The sequence below is a fragment of the Natrix helvetica genome (genome assembly GCF_964273705.1).
Source record: "Natrix helvetica genome assembly, chromosome: 9".
In the NCBI taxonomy this organism is placed as follows: Eukaryota; Metazoa; Chordata; class Lepidosauria; order Squamata; family Natricidae; genus Natrix; species Natrix helvetica.
In genome coordinates this window covers 16,802,600-16,824,701 of record NC_138560.1, presented here as the reverse complement: position 1 = coordinate 16,824,701, position 22,102 = coordinate 16,802,600, and the positions used below count along the sequence as shown (strand labels likewise).

Below are 22,102 nucleotides of genomic sequence, written 5' to 3'. Positions count from 1 at the left end.
TTCTTATTCCTGTTATCTTGTGCACAAGTGACAAAACAAACAAACAAACAAATAAATAAACAGATAAATAAATGGATAAATAAATAAGTGGCTAAATAAACAAACAGATAAATAAATAAACAGATAAACAAACAAACAAACAAACAAATGGATGAATAAATCCTACACGTCATAAGCTTGAACTCCTTTAATGTCCTTACCTCGGCCACTCCGTCCGACAAAGCGAAGGTCATTGAACCTGGCCACCTGATTCTTCATTACAGCCGAAGCATTCCGAAGCTCCGCCGAATAGTTCTCATCATTGCCAGCCATGACCGTTACCACTGTCCCATCGGAGACGTCCCCAAGGGATACCACCTAGAAGGAATCAAAGGTGGCGTTTAGTATTATTCATTAATTTAAAATGTCCATTAAACAGCATGAATTGTAACCATTCAAGGGACATTTTTGGAGCCAGGGCTAAACACTATATAACCTGAGCAGGGTAGGTGTGGGTGGAGGGCACAGCCAGTACTCTGGGGCGAGTCCCAAGTTGCAACCCTATAGATTAGAATCATTGAATCACAGGGACCTCTAGGGCCTTCTAGTCCAGGGGTTTCCAACTTTGGCAACTTTAAGACTTGTGGACTTCAACTCCCAGAACCTTCACTGGCTGAGGAATTCTGGGAGTTGAAGTCCACAAGTCTTAAAAGTTGCCAAGGTTGGAGACCCCTGGACTAGTCCAATTCCCTGCCCAAGGCAGGAGCCTTATACCATCCCAGTACAATGGTTGTTTGAAGAAAGAATAAACACACTTAAAGGCTGCAATTCTAAACCTTGACCTCCCCAACATCGGGATATATTGGCATTATAATTTGTAGGGCATCCTGTTCACATAACCACAGAAGTAGGTCAACAGGATTTATTTCTGAGAAAATAAGATTGCATTAGATTGTTATTGGGGGACCTAAAGATAGAACAACTTGATTTGGGAAACTTTGACAAGAAACAGGTTGAAATGTAATATAAACTTGGAATGGACATGCCCATTGGTATTTACACTTTCCACCATTATTCTGGACATGTTTTCATTTATAGGATATGTTTTCATGTATTTATTTGATGCATTATTTATTACTGCAATTTCTACACCGCTCGGTTGCAAAAGGGAAAAAAAAATCCAGAAAACAAACTTTGTGTTTACTTATTCTGATATTGAGAAAATATACATTTAGAAATGTCTTCCATTCTCTCTTCCTTTTTTGAAAAATCTTTTAGATAAACATTTTAAAAAAGCAATTAAATGCATTTAAATGTTCTCACGATCGGGATCAGGACAGACATAATACAAAGTTATTAAACTAATACATTAACCGACTACCCACAACTCTGGGTGGAATTACTTACGAATGGGTAAAAACAAACTGGGGCAGGAATGAAATTGTATTGTCTATTGCTAATTTTAAGGACAACCTCCTCAGAGTGAACGCTTTTGAATACAGCATGCACATAAGATCATCTCACGCAAAAGAATTATTTTACGGTGGCTGCTAAGCCTCGTCAGCTTTCGACATTAACAAAAAAAACATGTTGTGTACTGACCATTTTCTCTCACTGCTCTGGCATTCTTTTATATCTATTCTTTACATGGTGCTAAATGTTTGTCGTTTTGTATGGAATTGTAAGAGCTTTCCTTTGGGATGACTGAATGAAAAACTGGGTTGACATTATACCAAGAAAATAAAATTAAGGAGCCACTCTGAATGGACTTTACATAACAGAATAATAGTTTTGGAAGGGACTTTGGAAGTCTTCTAATCCAGCCCCATGCTTAAGCAGGAAACCCTATACTGTTTCAGACAAATGGCTATCCAATCTCTTATTAAAAATCCACAACTTCTGGAGGCAAGCTGTTCCACTGATTAATTGTTCTAACTTTTAGGCACAGAATAAAATTATAATACAGTTCATTATTAGTAATATTTCCTAAGCTCTTGAAAAGGACAGTTATTATGTATCAGCCTAAAATACAGACATACAACTGCTTATCTGAAGAGTTAAGCCTAGTGAAATCCACACACACAGACACACACAAAAATGTGAAGGTATTGCATCAGTAGACACTTCCATTATTATTTGGCAAGTTGTATTAATTGAAATCTAAGCCACTTCAATCAATATTTTAATTAGCATTAAAAAACAGTTTTTAAACCATTGATTTAATAACCGTTCCCTATTACTACTTTTAAATCACTGTTAATGCAGGGTAATTTACAAAATAGCTCAAGCAAGATTTGTAGCGTTGCCTCATTCTTACAACGAAGTCATGCAACATATTTGTTTTGTTGCAAATTTTCTGCAGTGTTTAATTTCCCCAGTAGTTCTCAAAATATTCCAAGATCACAGCTTTCCCATGGTAACTTCCCTATGTAACTACTGTTTTCTAAGAAACAAGTAATAAAAATACTTGTAGTTGAAATATTTGAGAGTCATCAGGTTAGAGAAGAAACAGGATAGATGCTATTTAAAAAAAAAACTGGTAACCATAAAAGTGACAGTGATTGACTACAGTAAAAGATTCACGGGACATTTTTATAAAGTTAAAAAAGTTATTGCGCAAGGCGCAAACTGTTTATTTTTATCAGGATAAAATGAGATGCTTAAATTGACTGGCTGGAACTGAAATATCCTTCTGATGAATGATTCCATTGATTTTTCAGAAAAAAACGTCCATTAAGACCAGACAACTTTTAAAAGACAAAGCTTTCGACAAGTTGGGTATTATAAGAGTTAAAGTAGGAGGAGGAGATATTTGTTATAGAGATTAATTGTTGATTATTTCATTGTTTAATTAAAACTCCATAGCTTGTGGGCTTTTAGAGAGATGATATTAGACACCTGATAATTTAAAAAATATTATATACCCTTTCAGGTCAATATTTTCCTTTTAAAAAAAAAGCAAAACTGATAATGTCTTTACCAGGACCAAACTTCACACTTGGAAAAAAGGTATCCAGTTTTGACAGGTGGCACCTCTTCTCTCTCTAACTCTAAAGCATGCTGGGTTGGAGGATTCTGGGAGTTGAAGTCCATACATTTTTAAGTTGCCAAGTTTGGAAATGATGCACTATGGGCATCTGAAGATGTCCTTTCTATCTCTATCCAAGAAATGAACGCATAGGGTTATACCAGTGGCATCTAACCTTAGCTAGATTAACAACAATATCATACAATCATTCTTCAAGGTGATGGAGGGACTATAGAAATAAGGGATCATTTTACCCTAGGTTATGGTCATGTGATAGAATAACATTTTGTTAGGTTTTTTTTTTTGTAAAATACTATTATTACAAAATAAATGGTTGAATACTTTTGTAATTTGGGGCTGGGATCTTGAGGGATAAGATCAGATGCTACATTGAAAAATAGGAATGCAATGGCTTTCTTGCTAATTATGTCTCTGTTGGGAATATCTGGAAACTCTATTTATAATTCATTAGCATTTTTTCAACCACTTGATTAAAAATATTTATTGGTAAAATTAGGATAATGAATCTACTGGGGCGAGATTCATAGTTTTGTCACATCTAGAGAGTTTATATTTATTATGTTAATGCGGAAATGAATTTTGTCAATTCTCATATTTGGAAATTATGAACAACTTTTGATTCGTTGTTTTTCTTTTTTTCTGCTCCTCATTACAACTTTCTATATTTTTCACTTAGTTCTCGCCCCCCCCCCCTCAGGTCCCCTGTGGATTACTATTCAATAAAAGTATAATGGAAAAATTGTTGGATTAACATTATTTTGATTCTTTATTTTTTTCTCTCTCCTAACAATGAGTCTTTTATTCAAATCCAGTTAAAATAAGAATATCCTAAAAGGGCTTTTTCCAAAAAGCTACTGAGGGTTTTGGTTTTAAAAAAACAAAAACATTTGTGCTTCTCATCCAAGATGCATCTTCAATTCTTCAGAAAATGGAAGAAGCAAAACATTTCCAAAGAAAAATAACAAGAAAGTCCAGATGCCTAGAAAAAGCACCTTAGATACAACCATGATCTGAATGGGAGAATCTCCATAGACATTAAATAAAACATTAAATTAATTCATGTTTTTTTTTTACAAAATCCATTTTACCCACCTTATTTCGGCTTTGATTAATTAGGAGGTTTATTGATACATAGGGTGAATAATTTGATATACTTTCCCCTATTCTCAAGACCGCAAGACTACCTGAGAGGTAACTTGGTAGCGATGTATTTTAAAAACTTGATAGTTTTCTTGATAGCAATGTGTCCTGTCAAAAGTGGGAAATAATGTTTAAAAGCTAAATTCTCTCAAAAGTGTTTCTCAACCTTGCCAATTTGAAGATGTGTGGCCTTCGACCCCCAAAATTCGGTCATTTAAAACTCAGCCCTCTTTCATTTTGTATGACAAGAACTGCAAGGCGATCAAACTGGTCAGTCCTAGAGGAGATCAACCCTGGCTGCTCTTTAGAAAGCCAGATCCTGAAGAGGAAACTCAAATACTTTGGCCACCAAATGAGAAGGAAGAAGGACTCACTGGAGAAGAGCCTGATGCTGGGAAAGATGGAAGGCAAAAGAAGAAAGGGACGACAGAGAATGAGGTGGCTGGATGGAGTCACCGAAGCAGTCGGCGTGAGCTTAAATGGACTCCAGAGGATGGTAGAGGACAGGAAGGCCTGGAGAAACATTGTCCATGGGGTTGTGATGGGTCGGACACGACTTCGCAACTAATAACAACAACAACAACAATCTCTTTCATTTTCTATGACAAGGAGGAAATAGGACAACTGTGCTTTTAATTCAAAGTTTTTTGGGCAAATAAATATGAATCTGAGACTAAGTAGGGACAGTTTACCTGCAGATTTAGTGGAAAATTAATTGCCTCTTTACAGGAACCTTGGAGGGGAAGAGCCGTGCTAGTGTGCGGTTGACAAAAAATGAGGAGGAGTCTGGTAACACATTTTATTAAAAGATATCAGATTTTGTGAGCTACACCTACTACCTGCACTATCAAGGCAACAGCTAAGCGGCTTGACAAAGAAAAACAAGTGTTATCTCAGGATTAGACTCCTTTCATCTGTGACATGATGCAGTCAGTTTAATGGATCAGGCCCTAACTGTACAGACCTGCCCAGTTTACGGAAATAAATCTTGTAGAGATGAGTAAGACTTGTTCTCAAGTAAGTGGCTATAGGATTACAGCCTAAAAGTGTATAATTTGGCGGCATCACACCCAGTTCAACTTCACTTGTTAATTAGTTTAATGGCTAGATTAAGACTTTGCTTTGCTAAATTATTATTTTTGTTTATGCAATACCCTCAGAGGGTATTCATAATCAGAAGAGGCTGCTTCCTGCCTCAGGAGCTCCTCATCTTAAATGCTAATATCTTCTGGCAGCAGCTCTCTTGGATTTGTGCACCTCAGCAAACCACACGACAGCTTTGGGAGTTGGGTGACCCCAATTGGAGAGAGGTTTAGATCCTAAGCCATGGTTTATGTGGGGTTTATTAATTAAGCCCCAAATGCTGGTATTCTGCAGCACTCTCAGCCGCCCAATAGCAGTTGGGTTTCGTGGCTTTGAGAGATGGGTGACCAAATCCATGGAGAAAAGAGAAGCTGCTGTTACTAAGCCATAATTGATCGTAATCCATATTCTAATTTCCCCCCCACGGAGGTTATTCTTAAAAGTGGAAGGGTTCCGGAACTTCAGATTTATTTGGGGTTGGGGTGGGGAATTAGTTTGATTCATGAAATACTCCACGCCAATAATAGGCAATTGTCTTTCTATCACCTCCTTCTCAGAGAAGCCTGGGCATTCGGTACGAGCCCCAGCCCCAGCCCCAGCCCCAGCCCCAGCCCCAGCCCCAGCCCCAGCCCCAGCCCCAGCCCCAGCCCCAGCCCCAGCCCCAGCCCCAGCCCCAGCCCAAGCCCAAGCCCCAGCCCCAGCCCAAGCCCCAGCCCCAGCCCCAGCCCCAGCCCAAGCCCCAGCTCCAGCCCTAGCCCCAGCCCTAACCCATAGATGCAGAGTTCAAGCCAACTACTTTATTATGTCCTGCCTTTATTACAGGAATCCTCCCACTCCGGCAGCCAATGTCTGGGAATGAGTAGATGTTCCAAGGACCTTAGTGGGGGTCAGTCCCAGCCCTTTTGCCATTATGTAGTGACTCCAGGCTGGTTTTATGCTTGACCCTCCTCCCTGCGAGGCTGGGAGCTTCCCAACATCAGGCAAAGACAGGGTAGGATTGGATTCATACTCATGTCAAAGTGTACAGGTAGTCCTTGATTTATGACCATAATTCAGCCCCAACACTCCATGATTAGGCAGTTGTTAAGTGAGTTTTGCTCCAATTTGGGATCTTTTTGTCACAGCTGTTCAGTGAATCACTGCTGTTGTTAAGTTAGCAACACAGTTGTAAAGTGAATCTGGGTCCCAGAAGGGGATGACATCACCCTGGGACACTGCAATCGTCATAAATACCACAATTCAGGCGCTTGCCAGTTGCCAAGCATCAGAATTGTGCTCATGTGTGACCCTGGGGATGCTACAACAGCCACAACGTGTCCAAAGGGATAAAAAAGTCTCCTTCCCCCCCAGTGCCATTGTAACTTCAAACAGTCACGAATGGTTGTAAGTCAAGAACTACCGGTCGTTTGCTTTGGTTTCATTAGAATAAACCAGAATTGCGAGGCGCATTCAACCCACTAAGCGCAGGGCAAAGAGACCGCAGCGTGGCTGAGATGGGAGATCCAGCCCACACCTGAGGCTACAAAGCTGACTGGAACCAGGCGAGGAGGAGGACGAGGAGAGGAGGAGGGGGAGGAGAAAGGCTGGCCGATGTGGTCTGGCTGCTGCTTTGGAAATGAGAAAGAGCAGCTCATCAAGAAATCATGGCACAAAGGAAAGTCTCTTGCATTCTGTCAGGCAGTCTCAGCAGCTCCTGGGAACTTTCCAAGTGGTCAGAAAGAGATCCAGAAGCTGGGGACTCCCTCTAAGCTGGGCACGTTGGGTGGGGGCACAGACATTACTGGGCCATATGGGAAAGAGTTTTTTCCCCTCCCAAACGCCATCACTCTGCTAAATAAATAATTCCCTCAACCCTGTCAAACTATTTACTAAGTCTGCATTACTATTACCATTAATCTTCTGATCGTTCCTATCACCCATCTCCCCCCACTTATGACTGTATGTCTTTGTTGCTTGTATCCTTACGATTTACATTGATTGTTTCCTAGTATGATTTGATTGCTTATTTGTACCCTATGACTATCATTAAGTGTTGTGCCTTATGATTCTTGGCAAGTGTATATTGTCTTTTTATGTACACTGAGAGCTTCTGCACCAAAGACAAATTCCTTGTGTGTCCAATCACACTTGGCCAATAAAGAATTCTATTCTATTCTATTCTATTCTTCATTCCATATTCTATTCTATTCTTTTCTGTTCTATTCTATTCCTCATTCCATATTCTCTACTCTACTCTACTCTACTCTACTCTACTCTACTCTACTCTACTCTACTCTACTCTACTCTACTCAAGAGAAAAGAAGAACCTGCTCCAAAATTAAGTTCTTCATTTTGGGCTGGGCAATACTTCCTTCCTTTTTGGGGGGAAAAAAAAACCCCTACAGAAATTTAAGGGCCAAATTTTAATTTTTCCAATTGCTTTTCATTTACTGCCACCATTTCTTAAAAGAATGCCCCTTGTTCAGATGGACTTCATGGAGGCGTAAGATATGAATAGGGGGGGGGAGGGGAATATGGATTCAGAGGAAGGTTGCAATTAATCAACAGGAACTGGATCCACACACAGAAATACAAATGATGATTACTCTCCAGCTATTTTTTTTTTAAAAAATCCATTTGGATCCAGGATTTGGTCATGTTGCGGAAATTATTTTTCAATCACTACTGCAGCCCTGTTTAAAAGGGCAGGTTCCCTCATTTTAAACCAGTTCTTAAAATAAATTCCAAAGTGTATTCCTGAAGGACTTTTCTTTCCCTGCATCCTGAAATCTGTTTCTTAATAAAGCCAGATTTATTTCTTCTTTAAGAGGAGGATGGTTAAAGACAAAACAGTATTTTTTAAAAGGTCCTAAAATACGGTGATGGTAGTGATGACAAGGAACATGATGTGTGATGTTTAAGGCTTAGGAGCTAATAGTATTCTGAAAAGGAAAGAAAAGGAAAGGAAAAAAGAGAATTATTTAGCTATTTTCTGCACTTTATAGGCCATCTGTTACCTAGATCTGTGCCGCTACCTTTCTTTAATATATAACATTAGAAATTTAATACACGTATGTACGATACAGGTTCCTATTATGTATATTTATGAGGCATAAAGAATGCTAGAGAAATTTCCTTCCTTTCTTCCTTCATTCCCTCCTCTCCTCTTCATACAATTAAATTCACAACTTTTTCTGCTTTTTTAGCAATGTTGTTACCGTGAATTTTATCTTCCTTATCCTTCCCTCCTTCTTTCCTTCCCTCCTTCTTTCCCTCCTTCCCTCCCTCCCTCCTTCCTTCCCTCCCTCCTTCCCTCCCTCCCTCCTTCCTTCCTTCCCTCCCTCCTTCCTTCCTTCCCTCCCTCCCTCCCTCCTTCCCTCCCTCCTTCTTTCCTTCCTTCCTTCCTTCCTTCCTTCCTTCCTTCCTCCCTCCCTCCCTCCCTCCCTCCCTCCCTTCCCTCCTTCCTTCCCTCCCTCCCTCCCTCCTTCCTTCCTTCCTTGCTCAGGTGCCATGGCCATGAATGGGGACTTCCGAGACATGAATCGAGCCTACCAACAGATCTTTACCGGCCAATGAATCGTTTGCAAAAGAAACGCCATGGCACTTAATGGGCGCCCTGCTAGCGCCGCAAATTGAACGGATGATCCTATTAAATTCCTCCCGGGGTCAGTCTTATGCGGCTTCCCGCGGCCGAAATCTGATCCCCCTCCCTCCCAATTCTAGGCGCGGCTCGTTTCTTCAGGGCTGCCTTGCAGAACTGCTGCCCCAGCTCAAGGAAGGACCGGGGGTTTCAAGTGAGAACTCCGAACGAGTTCATTCGGTGATCTGATTAAGCGTGTTGTGTGAACGCAGCCAACCTCGAGAGAGAGGCGATTCTGTTGCGGCTTGTGCGCCCTTTCCGGAGCTTAGAGCGCTTCTCGCAGCGCCCGAGGCTCTTTCTCCCCGCCCGGTGTTCTGCTCCGTCGGCCGTGTTCAGCCGACCGTCCAGCGCATCTCTAGCTGGTGCCGAAGAAGAGGAGGAGGAGTAAAGGTCTGCGAAGGAGCGCGGCCGGGGCAGTTGCCCGAGAACCCTTCGGCGACCAAAGCGACCATCGAAGCCTTCCACCCTGTCCACTCCCCGCCGCTGCGGAAGACCCCTCCTCGCACGAACTGGCTCGCTCCCCTGAGGACTAGCCGGCTGCCAAGTGTCTATACGGGGATCGTCTGGGGCGCTAGGCTCCCTGAGATTTGAGGCATCCCAGCCGGAGGGACCAGAAAGACAGGCGCCCTGCTTTGGGGCTTTAGGAAAAAAAGGTCTCTCTACTCCAGGGGTGTCCAAACTTGGGAACTTTAAGACTTGCGGACTTCAGCTCCCAGCTGGGGAATTCTGGGAGCTGAAGTCCAAAAGTGTTAAAGTTCCCAAGTTTGGACACCCCCCGGTCTACTCGGAGAAAAGGAAGTCCCGCAGGTGTGTCTGCATCGAAGACTTTAAGCCCGGAGGTCCAACAGGCTTAGATCCCCGGAATGGGATGTGGGCAGGATTGGTCCGACTCCCCCGTCACTTTGGGGTAAAGAATTGAGAAGGGCAGAACTCCCAAAGCGCTTTTTCAAGAGACCACTGCGGCTTTCTTTGTTTTTCCTTGAAGGCGTTTCGCTTCCCATCCAAGAAGCGTCTTCAGTTCTTCAGAACAGCAAATTAAAAAAAAAGTCCAGTTGCCTTTGTGTGTGTGTGTGGGGGGGGGACACCTTTGGGACAACCATAACCCTGGACATTGAGAATCTCCATAGAGAAAGGCAGAACTTCATAACCAGGTTCACACAACACATTTCTCCTTTAATATGGTTTGTTTATATCCTGGCTTGGCCTGATTTGCAAAACTCGCCCATTCTTTTGCTTGCCCAGAAAGCAGCAACGTGCATTCTCGTGGTCGGGATCACTCAAGGCAGGGGTCTGCAACCTTAAGAGCCACAAAGGTCCTAAGCAGAAGAGCCCCCCCCCCCGCCTTCATTTCTGGAGGCGACTGGAAGTGCGGTTCCCCCATCATAGAGCCTTCCTCCTAGCGCGGCACCCTTTTTTCTCTGTCCTAATTTGGAACAGGGAGCCGCAGCAGAGGGATAAAAGAGCCACATGCGGCTCCTGAGCTACCCCTGGCCCAAGGCATTGGGTTGAGCAAAAATGGTGAATTCTCTTAGCATAATGGGGAAGCCCAATTGGGGTTTATTTGTTCGACCGTGGCGGGTTGTTAAAAAACACCCCCAAGGGTTTTAAAACGGAGCTTTAAATATAAAGAGCTGCGTGAACCCAGATTCTCGATCTTTTTATGTATTGACTAATTCTAGATTCGCAAATAAGACCCAACCTAACCGGAAAGTTTGTAAAAGTGGGCTTAGGCTGAATCTTCGGAGGTTGCTTCTCTTGGGAGTCCTCCAGGCGAAGCGGCCGGTTTTGCCTCTCCTTGCCCGTAAATTAACTCCGCCTTCGCTCTCTCTCTCTCTCTCTGCACTGCCTGCAAATTAGTTTTTAATTAATTTGTTTCGATTTCTGCACCTTTCCGATCGGAAGCCTCCTTCGTGCTACCACGGCTATTACCGGTAGTAACCAATATTCTTCGGCTGACAGCCCATCAAGAAACAGTTACTTCAAAATGCTGCCGTTGCTTTCATTACACACCTGTCTATACTGATGTTGCAAAATGATAGAAAACGATAACAGCTATCATCTGGCAAAGGCCCCGTTGGGGAGATCCGGAACAAAGAGAAGTTAACTTTTGCCGGCTTCTAGAATTCCGGGGTGGGAATCTTCGCCCCAACCAAAGTGCAAAAGGGGCAGAAACAGCTTGTAAGAACCGTCTCTGTCTTAACTTTATTTTGGTTTCGGTGGGTTCCGCGTGAATGTGGCCTGTGTTTCGAATTCAGGGTTCAAGATACGTTGCAGATCCGGACAAGGATGGGAGAATCCGGATTCAGGCAGCTGAGAACGTGGCGAAAGGCTCTGGAATGAGGACCCAGATTGTTGGGGGCAATAGGCTGACTGTAAACCGCTTAGAGAGGGCTGTAAAAGCACCATGAAGCGGTATATAAGTCTAAGTGCTATTGCTATACCCCCGTCCCCACAGACAAAGGATCTCGATCTCCGAAGGAAAGAAATAGGATTCAGGTTAGATCACAACAGAGCCGCGATTCTCGCAGCCTCGGAAAGTTGGAGGGTTATAAGCTAGCGTTAACATTTAAACTGCCGCCGGAAGATCACAGCGGCGCAAAGACTAACGAAGAAAGGAGAAAGAGAAAGGAAAAGAGAGCCGCTCGGTTGAAATAAGGATTAGTTAGCCCTTTTCTCCACTTTCTTTGGCTTCTCGTCGGAAATCTTCTGGAGTCGATTCGCTCAACCTCCCTGCTTACACCGGAAAGTGGAATGAGCGTCCCTAACTCCGAGTAAAGGGGGCGAAAGTCGGGAGTGGGGGAAAGGAGACGCCGCGCTGCGATCATCCCAGCTGCCAAAACACGGAGCCCGATCCTAAGAAAAGCGAAGGGTGCGGGAGGGAGGGGCGGGAGGAGGCAGCAGCGGCCGGGGAAGGAAGGAGGGGAGGCAGAAGTCGGGGGTAACTCGGGTCCCCGGAGAACTGCAAGGGGGCTCGCTGGCTTCCCTTGTAACTGTGGCAGGTCCGAATTCAAGAGGCGCGTCTTTCGAAGACGCGTCTCTTTCCCAATAAGGTTGTAAGGAAAGAGGCAAAATGCTGCAGCCTGGGACAGACCATCTCGGGTCGGGCACGAGTGGCAGCGGAGACGCGGCTCGTCTGAACGCCTGCCTAAGCAAGCGCTGGGATCCCCCGCCTTGTGTTTGATCCCAAGTCACCCGCAGAAAGAAATTAAAGGGTTAATTCTTAAGTGCCAAATTTAAAAGGGATTTAAAAAAAAAAAAGGTTATTCTTCCCTTTGGCCCGAAAATTGGAGCACGGACTACCAATTAATGCAACTTGTTTCCCCATTGGGCACACACGGATCTACATTACTACACCACGGATCTGCAGAGGATCTGCAGAGGATGGAAGTAAAACTTGGAAATATCTGAACGGTAACAGGATTAGCAAGGCTGGCTGCGTTTTTGCCCAAACTAGGAAAAGTAACGGTGTGAATTTGATCCTTAAATAACAGCCCCCCCTCCTTTCCCCGCAGTAACCCTGAGGACTAGAAGCTTAAGTCAAAAACCGGCGTGGCAGGCAAGCTTTCTGTCGCTCAAATGGAGCTGAGTAAAATTGAACAAGCTGGGTTGCTTGAGGTTGCCGGCCTCCCCCCCCTTCTTTACACAAACTCTCCTTCCCCTTTTCAAAACCAGAAAACAAACCAGTCGTGAAAGCGAAGCAAAAGAGAAGTGGGACAGACGCCAGCTAATGAAAGAGCCACGGGAGTGGGGAAAAAGCAGAGAAGGCCGGCCTCAAAACAGAGGGGCCTCGTGCTATTTTGGAAATAAACTCAACCTTACAATAAACGGGATATTGTGTTTGTGTGTGTTTGTGTGTTATTTCGTTTCGATAGACCAGAGGTCTTCAAACTTGGCAACCTTAAGACTTGTGGACCTCAGCTCCCAGCTGGCTGGAGAATTCTGGGAGTTGAAATCCACAAGTCTTAAAGTTGCCAAGTTTGGGGGACACCTGCGGTAGACTTTTGGGGGGGGGGGCGGGGAGAGAGAGAGAGAGAGAGAGAGAGAGAGAGAGAGAGAGAGAGAGAGAGAGAGAGAGAGCGCATTTCTGGGCATGCGCCATTCTTCTTACTAAGCTTTACGACTACCAGATATTTGTGAGAAATCTTGTTATTTCCACGGGAAACGCTGCCTCCTCCCCAGTTCTAGGAAGTTTTCGAGGTTATCGCTATTTTTCTTAGGGCTCCTATTTGGGCACCTTCACTTTTACTTTCCTCCCGCGCTTACAGGGACGCTAGATTCCCGCCGGGGGAAGAAAACGCGGCCCAGACTTCGAGTGGGTGAAGTGAGCATCACGTTCGGATTCCGAAAAGCAAGTTACTACAGGCTGGAGGAGATGATCTGGCTTCACACGAGACGCTCAGATACAATGGGGTGGGATGCCCGAGAGTGCCAGAGAAGTCCAGGCGAAATCTCGGCCGGTGGCGTGTGGACCGAGCGATCGTCGTAGGCCAACCTTTGTTAGCCTTTCGCAAGAGACTGAAGTCCGGTCTGGTTTCCCCAGCAGACTTTGGGTAAGAGGGTGATCAGCTCTGCTACTCATTGGTGGTTCAGAGTTTATCCGTGGAGGCCGGAAGAGTTATGTTTGGGAGCGGCGGGGTGTTTATTTCATTGTTTATTTTATAAGTGGCCGACTTGTATGAACTGAGCGGGTACTTAATATACATACGTACGTACATACATACATACATACATACATAGTCCTTTATTTGTTTTAGAAGAATCTGTCCATATGTCTGTCCTGTCCTGTCCGGTCGGTCGGTCGGTCGGTCGCTGTCCGTCAGTCCATCCTATCTATCTATCTATCTATCTATCTATCTATCTATCTATCTATCTATCTATCTATCTATCTATCTATCTATCTATCTATCATCTATCTATCATCTATCTAATCTATCTATCTAAATATCTATCTATATTGTGCCAATTTAACTAATTAGCCCAATTTGTGTTTTGGAGGGTGTCCCGGAGAAAACTTTAGTTATTTTTCCTTTCCTCGAGTACGGCAGACATATCTCCCGCTTTAAAAAAAAGACTCTTTACTCTCTTCGCTTTGAAAAGGGGAATTTTCTTCCTCTTTTCATAGCAGGAAAAAGGCCTACGGAGATCGGAAATCGCCATATCCGCCGCTGGTCCAAGTTCTGAAAAGGCCGTAAGTTCCGTTCCCCTTGTGAAATCCCCATTCTTTATCTGGGGCTCCGGTTGGACAGTCTGGGCGCCTTAGCAGGTTTGAAGCAACCCTTCCAACGTTGAGTCAAAAGCGCTGGAGCTAAAAAAACCTTCCCTTTATTTAAAAGGGAAGGTTTTTTAGCTCCAGGCTGCGTTGGGTTGCTTGTTCTTGCTCTTTTTTAAGGAGTGCAGCATGCACAGATATTATAGAGCATAATAGTGGTTTATTTAAATTTCACGATCGCTTTACATTGCCTTGCGCTGTTTGGACGGTAGACCGCCTCGAGCGTAACTACGAGGCGAGGAAAGAGAAAGGAAGGAAGGGGGGAGAGTTTTGGAACCGTGTTTGCGGGAGATGATTGAAGTGGATTATTCTACACCCGGTTGGGGACGGTTGAATTACAGAAAAAGGGTTCCAAGCGGCCTTTGGGACTTTTCTGTAACCTTGGCTACCTTCCCGGCATTGGGGGGGGGGGGGGAGCGCACCCTTGTAGCGCTCGGGAAAAAAACCGAACGATCCTTCTTCAACAAGACTGTCTCTCAGCCTCCTCCCGGACGATTAAACCCCAGATCCGGGAAATCCGGAGAGCTGGGTGGGCGAAGATGCCGACGACGCCCGCCAAGAGCCGAGGTGCAGCCGAAGGATAGCGCTCCCCCCCCACCCCCGCGAAAGCAAGTCGCAGGGAATACCGCAGGCTTCTGGGATTAACATTTAGGAAGCTGCGTGCGATTCAGCCTTGCGGTTTCCCCGCAGGAAATTAAAGGCGCTTTTGGGCTGCCAAGGTCAGGGGGAGGGGGAGTGGTAGGGAAAACTCCCTCGTCTGTTTTGCAGAGTGCCCAGGGAGGGGTGGGGGAGGAAGCGGGAGCTGCTGGGTAACCCTGCAAACCGCTTGCTGGGGGAGGGGGGTTCGCCTGCCTTTCCCCCCTGCCCGCCCAGCGCCCATCCCGCTGTTTTTGCCGTTAAACCGCGAGTCCTCCCGGGCGCCTGGGAAGCCCGCTCGGCAGGAAACATCTGCGCGCCTCTCCCAGGACCCCGCCCGCTCCGCCCAGCCTCCCCCCCCCACAGCTTACCTTGAAGGCCACGGGGAGGGTCTTGTTGCATCTCCAGTGGGAAGGCAGCACCGAGCACAAGAAGTTGGGGCTGTCGGTCCTCACCAGTTCTCCCGGGTGATCGGCCAGGACGTCCACCACCGAGCGCGCCTCGGTCCGGCTGCGAGGTCCCGGGACCGGCGCGCCGAGGGCGCCGCTGTTCTCTCCCATCTTGCCGCAGGGGAAGGCCGTGGAGGGAGGTGTGAAGCGCCTGCTGGTGCTGGGGTCTACGGGAATACGCATCACAACAGCGGGCGTTAGGGGAGGAAGAAGGAGGCGGCGGTGCTGCTGCTGCTGCTGGCCGAGAGGCGAGGGAAACGGGCACCCAGGGCGCAGCGAGCCAGATGCCCAAGAGCGCACGGCGGGCTGCTCCGAAGCCAGCCGCGGAAGAAAGCCGCCCCAAGCACCCCCGCAAGTCGGGCCGCCGCCGCTGCCGCTACCAGTCCCGGCCGCTCCGGCCGCCAGTCGCTCCTTGGGGCGCAGCTCAGGCGACGCGTCTTCCCGGGGCCCCGTTGCGCTTCTCGTGCTCCTCGCCTCCACCGGCGGTGCTCGCGGGCAGGCGGCGGGCCCAGGCACCTTGGCGGGGGATTCCCCGGGGCCGAGAGCTCCGTCCTCCGGCCGCTCGGCGTTGCAATCCCGTGGCGCTCAGCTCCGAAGCGCAGCCGGTCGCGGTGGGGAGCTCGGAGGCGGTCAGCGGGCGATTGGCCGAATCCCAGAGCGCTCCTTTCGCGCGCCTCCCAAGCCCAGGGACAACCAAGGCGGCTCAGACCAAATAAACCCCAGCTCCGTCGGCGGCAGCAGCGGCGCTCGGGGCTCCCTCCCGCAGTCACGACGAAGGGGCGGGGAGGCGAGCCAGCAACATCCCGCGCTTCTCGGCTTGGCGGCTTCTCTCTCTCCCCGCGAAGGGACCGGGGAGAGACCTCAACAGGTTTCAGTTCTCTCCGCCGGGCTCCGGCCCCCGTTTCCTGCTCCTCCGGACAAGCACGCCAGGCGCCCTTAGCCGGCCTCCTCCTAACCCGCCTCTTCTCGACGCGTCTGAAAGCAGCTGAAAAGTAGCCGCGGTTACATACTGGCTCCTTCCCTTCTTTCTGTCACTTCTTTTTTTTCTTCCCCTTGTTCTTTTTCTTAAAAGTTTATTTACACAGAGGCGGCCAGGGGGCGGGGCGCGGGGCGGTGCAAGGGCAGCGGAGCCAGCCACTCAGAGCGGCGGGGTGGGGCAGGGAGGCTGGGAGGAGGAGGGGTCTGTCCGGACCCCGCCCTTTTTCGAAGCAGCCCCCGCCCGCTTCCTTAGAAAGAGGAAAAAACGTGCGGCCGCGGAGACTTGTTGGGGATGGGGAGGGCAGCGTGTTTGGTTCCCCCCTTCTTTCTGCTTCTCTCTTTTAGCGCTTCCTTTCCCTTCCTCTCCCCTTAGAACAAATCGATTTCCCGCTCAAAACATTGATTGCTGCCCCGAGGACGGTTTTGATGGACACTTGTGTCCAGGGGGTGAAAAGTGGAGCCGCCTTCCATTAACTGGGTGCTCCTCCAGACGGGTTTAGTTACAACGCCCATCGTCCTTGGCCAGTGGGGCTGGGAAGATGAAAGCTGTAGTCCAAACAACGCGGGAAGGGTGGGGCGGCTGGGATGGCGAACATCAGGCTAGGGAAAGTTCCCCAGAACGAACGTGGGGAGCCGCAACTGGAAGGGCGCAAAAGCCGAAGGATTTAGCGGAGTTCATACAACGCGTAAAAGAAACTCTAAATCAGGGCAAGCGACCTGAATATTCATTGTTCCTACGTTGCCTTCCTAAGCTGCTTGATTCCCGCAGAACGGTATGCTAAGGGTTGCGTTCCCACAATCTCTTAAACGGCCACCTAGCCCTCTTTACCCTCGGGTAACAACCTGTTGTGTGAATCCAAGCCAATTTATTTCATCCTCGAGATAGCCAAGAGTTTAAAATTTCCTCCCCGTTCAGCCCTACTCCAGGATTTGCCCAATCATCACATCTCGGCCCGAAGGGGGGAAAAAAAGAGGTCGCCAGCTCTTGGCGGGTTGTGTGAACGAGGCCATCACCTGGAGTCCTGCTTTGGGGCTTCCCTCCCCCACTTTCAGGAATGGCGAATGGTACGGGCAGAAGGCTGGGTGGCTTGCGAACTACATATCACGGCGTCATCCAGCGGATTTCCACCGAAAAAAAAATAAATGGCTTGAAATGTAAATTACGATTAAGGACGCGCTGCGCCTTCCCGCCTCTTAACGCGATGACTCGCTTTGTCTAAGCCGCCTAAGCAGGTCAAACACACCTTGTACCATACATCCGCCCAGTGAGTTAAAACAACGCGAATTTCACCGTAGCGGCTTCTCCTGGTAAGGTATTCTGTTCGTTGTATAACTTCGAGCCTTAGTGCGGAGGAAATGGATCCGCTCCCGAATTGTTTTAGGTCTGTGGCCTTAGCATAGTAACCCCCTCCCCCCCAGCCCGAAAGCCGGTCCGATTCGGTTCTACCAGGGGCTACCCCCGCCAGTCCAAACGGGAGAGCGCCGCTTTGATTTCTCTTCTCCCCAGCCGACCAAACGGCGGCTCCGCTTTCTTTGACCTGGTTCCGATGAGCTCCCTAAAACAGAGAGGCGGCCTTTGCACAACAGGCTAAACAAGGCGGAGGGGAAAGATTTCATCAAGCACTGCTCCAGCCATCTCTCCCATTCGTCTTATTTTGGTGGCTCTTCTCTGCCTCGCGGGGGAAGAGACACGGGGGTTGGGGGGTATTATTGATCCGCTGTGTTTTGTTTTAATCCCGGGATTAAAATTCGGAGGCTTCTCGCCAGAGGCCCGCAAGAGGCTTTTCCAGGAAAGAAGGAGGAGGAGGAGAAGGGAGGAGGAGGAGGAGGAGGAGGAGGAGGAGGAGGAGGAGGAGGAGGAGGAGGAGGAGGAGGAAGAAGAAGAAGAAGAAGAAGAAGAAGAAGAAGAAGAAGAAGAAGAAGAAGAAGAAGAAGAAGAAGAAGAAGAAGAAGAAGAAGAAGAAGAAGAAGAAGAAGAAGAGTAACGAAGCTTGGGTTAAAGTGTCCTTGGCCAGTTTGTGGCTATTGAGGAAAACAAGTAGTTACCCCTTAGAAGACATAACGGGATCGAATAGTTGGGGGCGCCACAACCTGCGAGTTGAGCACAGAGATCCCGTTGAGTTGTCGGTCTTAGGGCTGCGCTACTCTCCCGTTTTGTAGAAAGGCCGGTAGCCTTCGAAGGCCGGCGGGTTAGAGAGAGAGCGCTCGGGGGTTGGCGGGGAAAGCCTGGAGGGCAGAAGGGCCACTGGGCAGGGAGGGCGAGTAGGGGGGGGGTGGCGCTCTATTCTCCGTCCGCTTTTCTCAAAACGGAACGTGAAACGAATTGCAAGGCTCCCCCCCTGATTGCTCCCTAGGGCCCACGGAACGACCGGCCACCAGCTGCTTCCCCAGGGCCTCCGGGAGTGGCAGAGCGAAAGGTGCCCGGTGCAGTCGGCAACCGAGAGGCCCGTCCACCTTTTTGCCGGCGTTTCAAAGCCGCGGCCCTGCCAGATTTGAGCCGGTGGGGGGGGGGGGGGGCAGTCTCTGTTATTCCTGCCGCCGCCACGGCTCCTTCGGAATGAATGCTCCGTTGGAGAGCCGTCGGGCGAAGCCGCAGCGCCAGCAACGCCGGCCAGATCTTCGATAATCCTCCCACTCTTAACTTCTGAGCTACTGGTCAGGCGCTGAAACACATCATGTAAACGAAGTGGAGAGAGTGGAAGAAAACAAAAGGGAGAGGAGAGAAGGAAGAGAGAGGTTAGGAGTGACGGAGCAGAGGGGAGGAAAAGAGTATGAGAGAGAAAAGGAGTGGAAAGAGGAGAGGGGAGAAGGAGAGAGGAAGGGGAAGTAGAGAAGAGGGGGATGGTAGAGGGAAGGAGGAGAGAGAGAGGAGGCATGATGGCGGTGGGTAGGGTATAAATATGGTGTATGGAAATCAGAAGAGCAAATGGTAGTTGCTGTGAGTTGATGATAAGAGGAACTGATATAAAATATGGAATAACACGAAATTGTCCTGGTTAAGATGTAATGGTATACCTGTGGTTATTTGTATGGGAATCCCCCCCCCAAAAAACCACTTCTGAGTTACTGGGAAGCGCCCTCGGCCGGGTCTCTTTGTCGGGAGGGGGAGGGGGAGGGGGGTGCCCCGATCCCATCTAGACAGCTCAGTAGCGAAACTGATCAGATACACCGACACGTTCCATTGCAAACACTTTTTTGTAATAAAGCGCTTTTATCCCTTCAAGCCCAAATCTGCTTCTCTTGGGCCTGTAAATTAGGGAAAGGGGGGGGGAATAGGAAACTGACACCCCCCCCCCAAGGCCCAGAAGATCGGTTCCTTTTAATCAAGGCCCAGAACCGGCACAGGGAGAATATAGGTTAGAACGGAGGCGTCCTTTTGAATCCTGGTGGATTGTTGTTGTGAGGGCGATATTTTAACCTGCTGTGCAAACGCGGCCCATTTGGTCGACATTAAATAAACCCAGGTTCGTTACAGGGCAAGCGACTAGTACTCACACCGCCAGGCTACCACGAATGGGGGCTGCCTGTTCGGTTGTGGGAACCCAGGCCATTTGGTAATGGAGGTCCGAGGTACTATTCGAGAAAATGAGATCGAGAAATACACTAGACTTGTGAACGCAGTTCTCTCTCAAAGGAAGCAACTTTAGTTCCACAGACCTTCTTCCTTTCTCCTATAAGGTCGTGCCGTCTCGCCCTCTTTTCCAAGCTCTCCCCGGCCCTACAGAGATGTCTGAACGGCGATCCCCGGTATTCCCAGCCAGTTGCTAAGATTCCCCCATCTTCCCTAACGGTCTCAGGCAGCTCTCGGTCTCCACGGTTTCCGGGGAAGAGGATGGGAATCTGTTCCCGGGGAGCGCATTGTCTCTTCCCAACTCCTGGTTCCGACTGGCCCAGGAGAAGCGGATCAAATGCCGGCGGAGGCCCGAGGGCCACAGGGGTGCCGAGGAGCGAGTCGGGATGGCAGAAGTTAGAAGGAAGAGGGAAGGAAAGTTTGGCGCAGCGGTTAGACATGAGAAATCCGGCGGCGGGATTCCCCGACGAAACTCCAAGTGAGCGACGGAGATTCGGACTCAGAAAGAACCGAGAATTATTTCAGGAGGAGAACAAGCAACTCATCTAAGGAACAGCATGTTTCTTTTCCCTTTTGCATTCTTTTCTCTTCTTTCTTTCCTTGTTCTTTTTCTTTCCTCCCCTTTTTCCTTCTTTCCTTTTCCTCTGTCCCCTTTCCTCGCGCTAAATAAATAAATAACATTTCCATCTGTCCTCCCTTCCCTTTTGAACAACTGGGGTATTTATTTATTTTTAATTTAAACGTCCGTGATAATTTCCACTTTATTCCCAACGAATCCTCCTCCTTCATCACCGACGTATCTTGCAACTAAATCGATGCTTCTTAACTCGGTCTTTCCGGGAAGACGGATCTATCTATGCCGTTTAACTCCTTAGCAGGTGCAATTCGCTCGGCTTTTACTCTGAAGTAAGCCTAACTGCGTTGCATGAAATTTCCTGCCACGTTAATGTGTCTAACCTGTTTTTTTTTTAACGTATTACTATTTTAAACAGCAAAAATAGATGACGTGTATCTCAGAAAAGGCTTCGGGGAGACAATTTTTTTAGCTCCCAGGCTGGATTGCCAACAACAAAACAAAACACATTTTTTTTATTTAAAAAAATGGTGAGGCTCAACGATTCCTTTATGGGAGGCTCGCAAATTGGAAGAAAAGCGGCGTGAAAACGGATTTCTCCCCAGGCCAGATTAAATATTGATTAAAGTTTATTGGAGCCTTGCTTCGCTTTAACTGGATCCAAAAGATGTTTTTGAGGAGGAGAACCTCGGTTTCAAAGCAAACTATTTAAAAAGCGGGACCAGTTTGGTAGGTCTGGTGGTTAAAGATGTTGGATTATACATGCCAGAGACCTTAAATGTTATGAGGTATCAAAGGCTGTGGATGTCTTTGGGCCAGTCCTTGGGAAAAGGGGAAACCACTTCCGAAAATGTTACCAGAAAATTGCACAGACCTCTTCCTGGATTTTCCAGGATGAAAGCATAGCAACAGCAAAAACGCCCGGGTGGTTTGGGGATTTGATCTCAGTTTTTCTTTTAATCCTACAGTTGTATGAAATCTTTAACGACAGATATGTATCGCTTACTTACACATGCATGCACACTTTTCCAGAGTGGACTGGAAAGAAAAAAGAGAGACAGAAATATCTCTCTCCCCCCTCACACACACCCCAGATAAAGAGACGGAATCCTGCAACTATTGTAGCATTTGAGTAAGCTGGCAAAGGAATATTAGTGTGAAAATAGTGACAGTGTCTATGCCTGTTGAACCTGGCAATGTTTAAATGTGCAAAGGCACTCACATTCACACACCTCTTGTGTGTATATGACTGCAGCTAACATCCAATGGATTTGCAGCCCGATCCTCAACTGCATTATTTCGTAAATTGATTTTCATGAGATTGACTTCTGTCTGAAACCAGGAGGCTGAGCACTAGCTGCTTTAAATGCCCCTTTTCTCGCTTCTTGTATTTTGCTGCATCCCACTCCATTCAGGTTAGGGAACAGTTCTTGGAAACCTTCTAACCCTTCCATATAATATTTCTAAGTAAAATTCAGGAAGGAATCCGCACAGCCACAATATGGGGGAGGGGTCTGCTTTTAGCTTCCATCTCAGCCTTGTTTAATGTTGGTTAGATTCGGTGGAAGCGACATTCAGTGGAGGGAGATGGCACTGTAAAAGGAGGGAGAGAGGGGGAGAGAGAGGGGAGAGAGCTGCTGCAGGACAGAAGGGTTGTGTTCACACAGTACAAAAACCCAAACCAAGTCTCATCATCCTAACAATAACAACCAGTTACTCTTTTATAAACCTGGTTGGGTTTGAATCTGGGTTCCT

The 22,102-nt window shown here is 47.5% G+C and overlaps 1 protein-coding gene across 1 annotated transcript in view; it reads right to left on the bottom strand.

The window, feature by feature from the left end:
• The window catches only part of RUNX3 (RUNX family transcription factor 3), a 173,857-nt gene that overhangs the window by 86,517 nt on the left and 65,238 nt on the right, over positions 1 to 22,102 (bottom strand). The window contains exons 2-3 of the mRNA XM_081961972.1: positions 15,147 to 15,391; positions 201 to 357 (exon numbers count right to left, since the gene is read on the bottom strand). Coding sequence (XP_081818098.1) covers positions 201 to 357; positions 15,147 to 15,391 — 402 coding nt within the window. The remainder of the gene's footprint in view (positions 1 to 200; positions 358 to 15,146; positions 15,392 to 22,102) is intronic.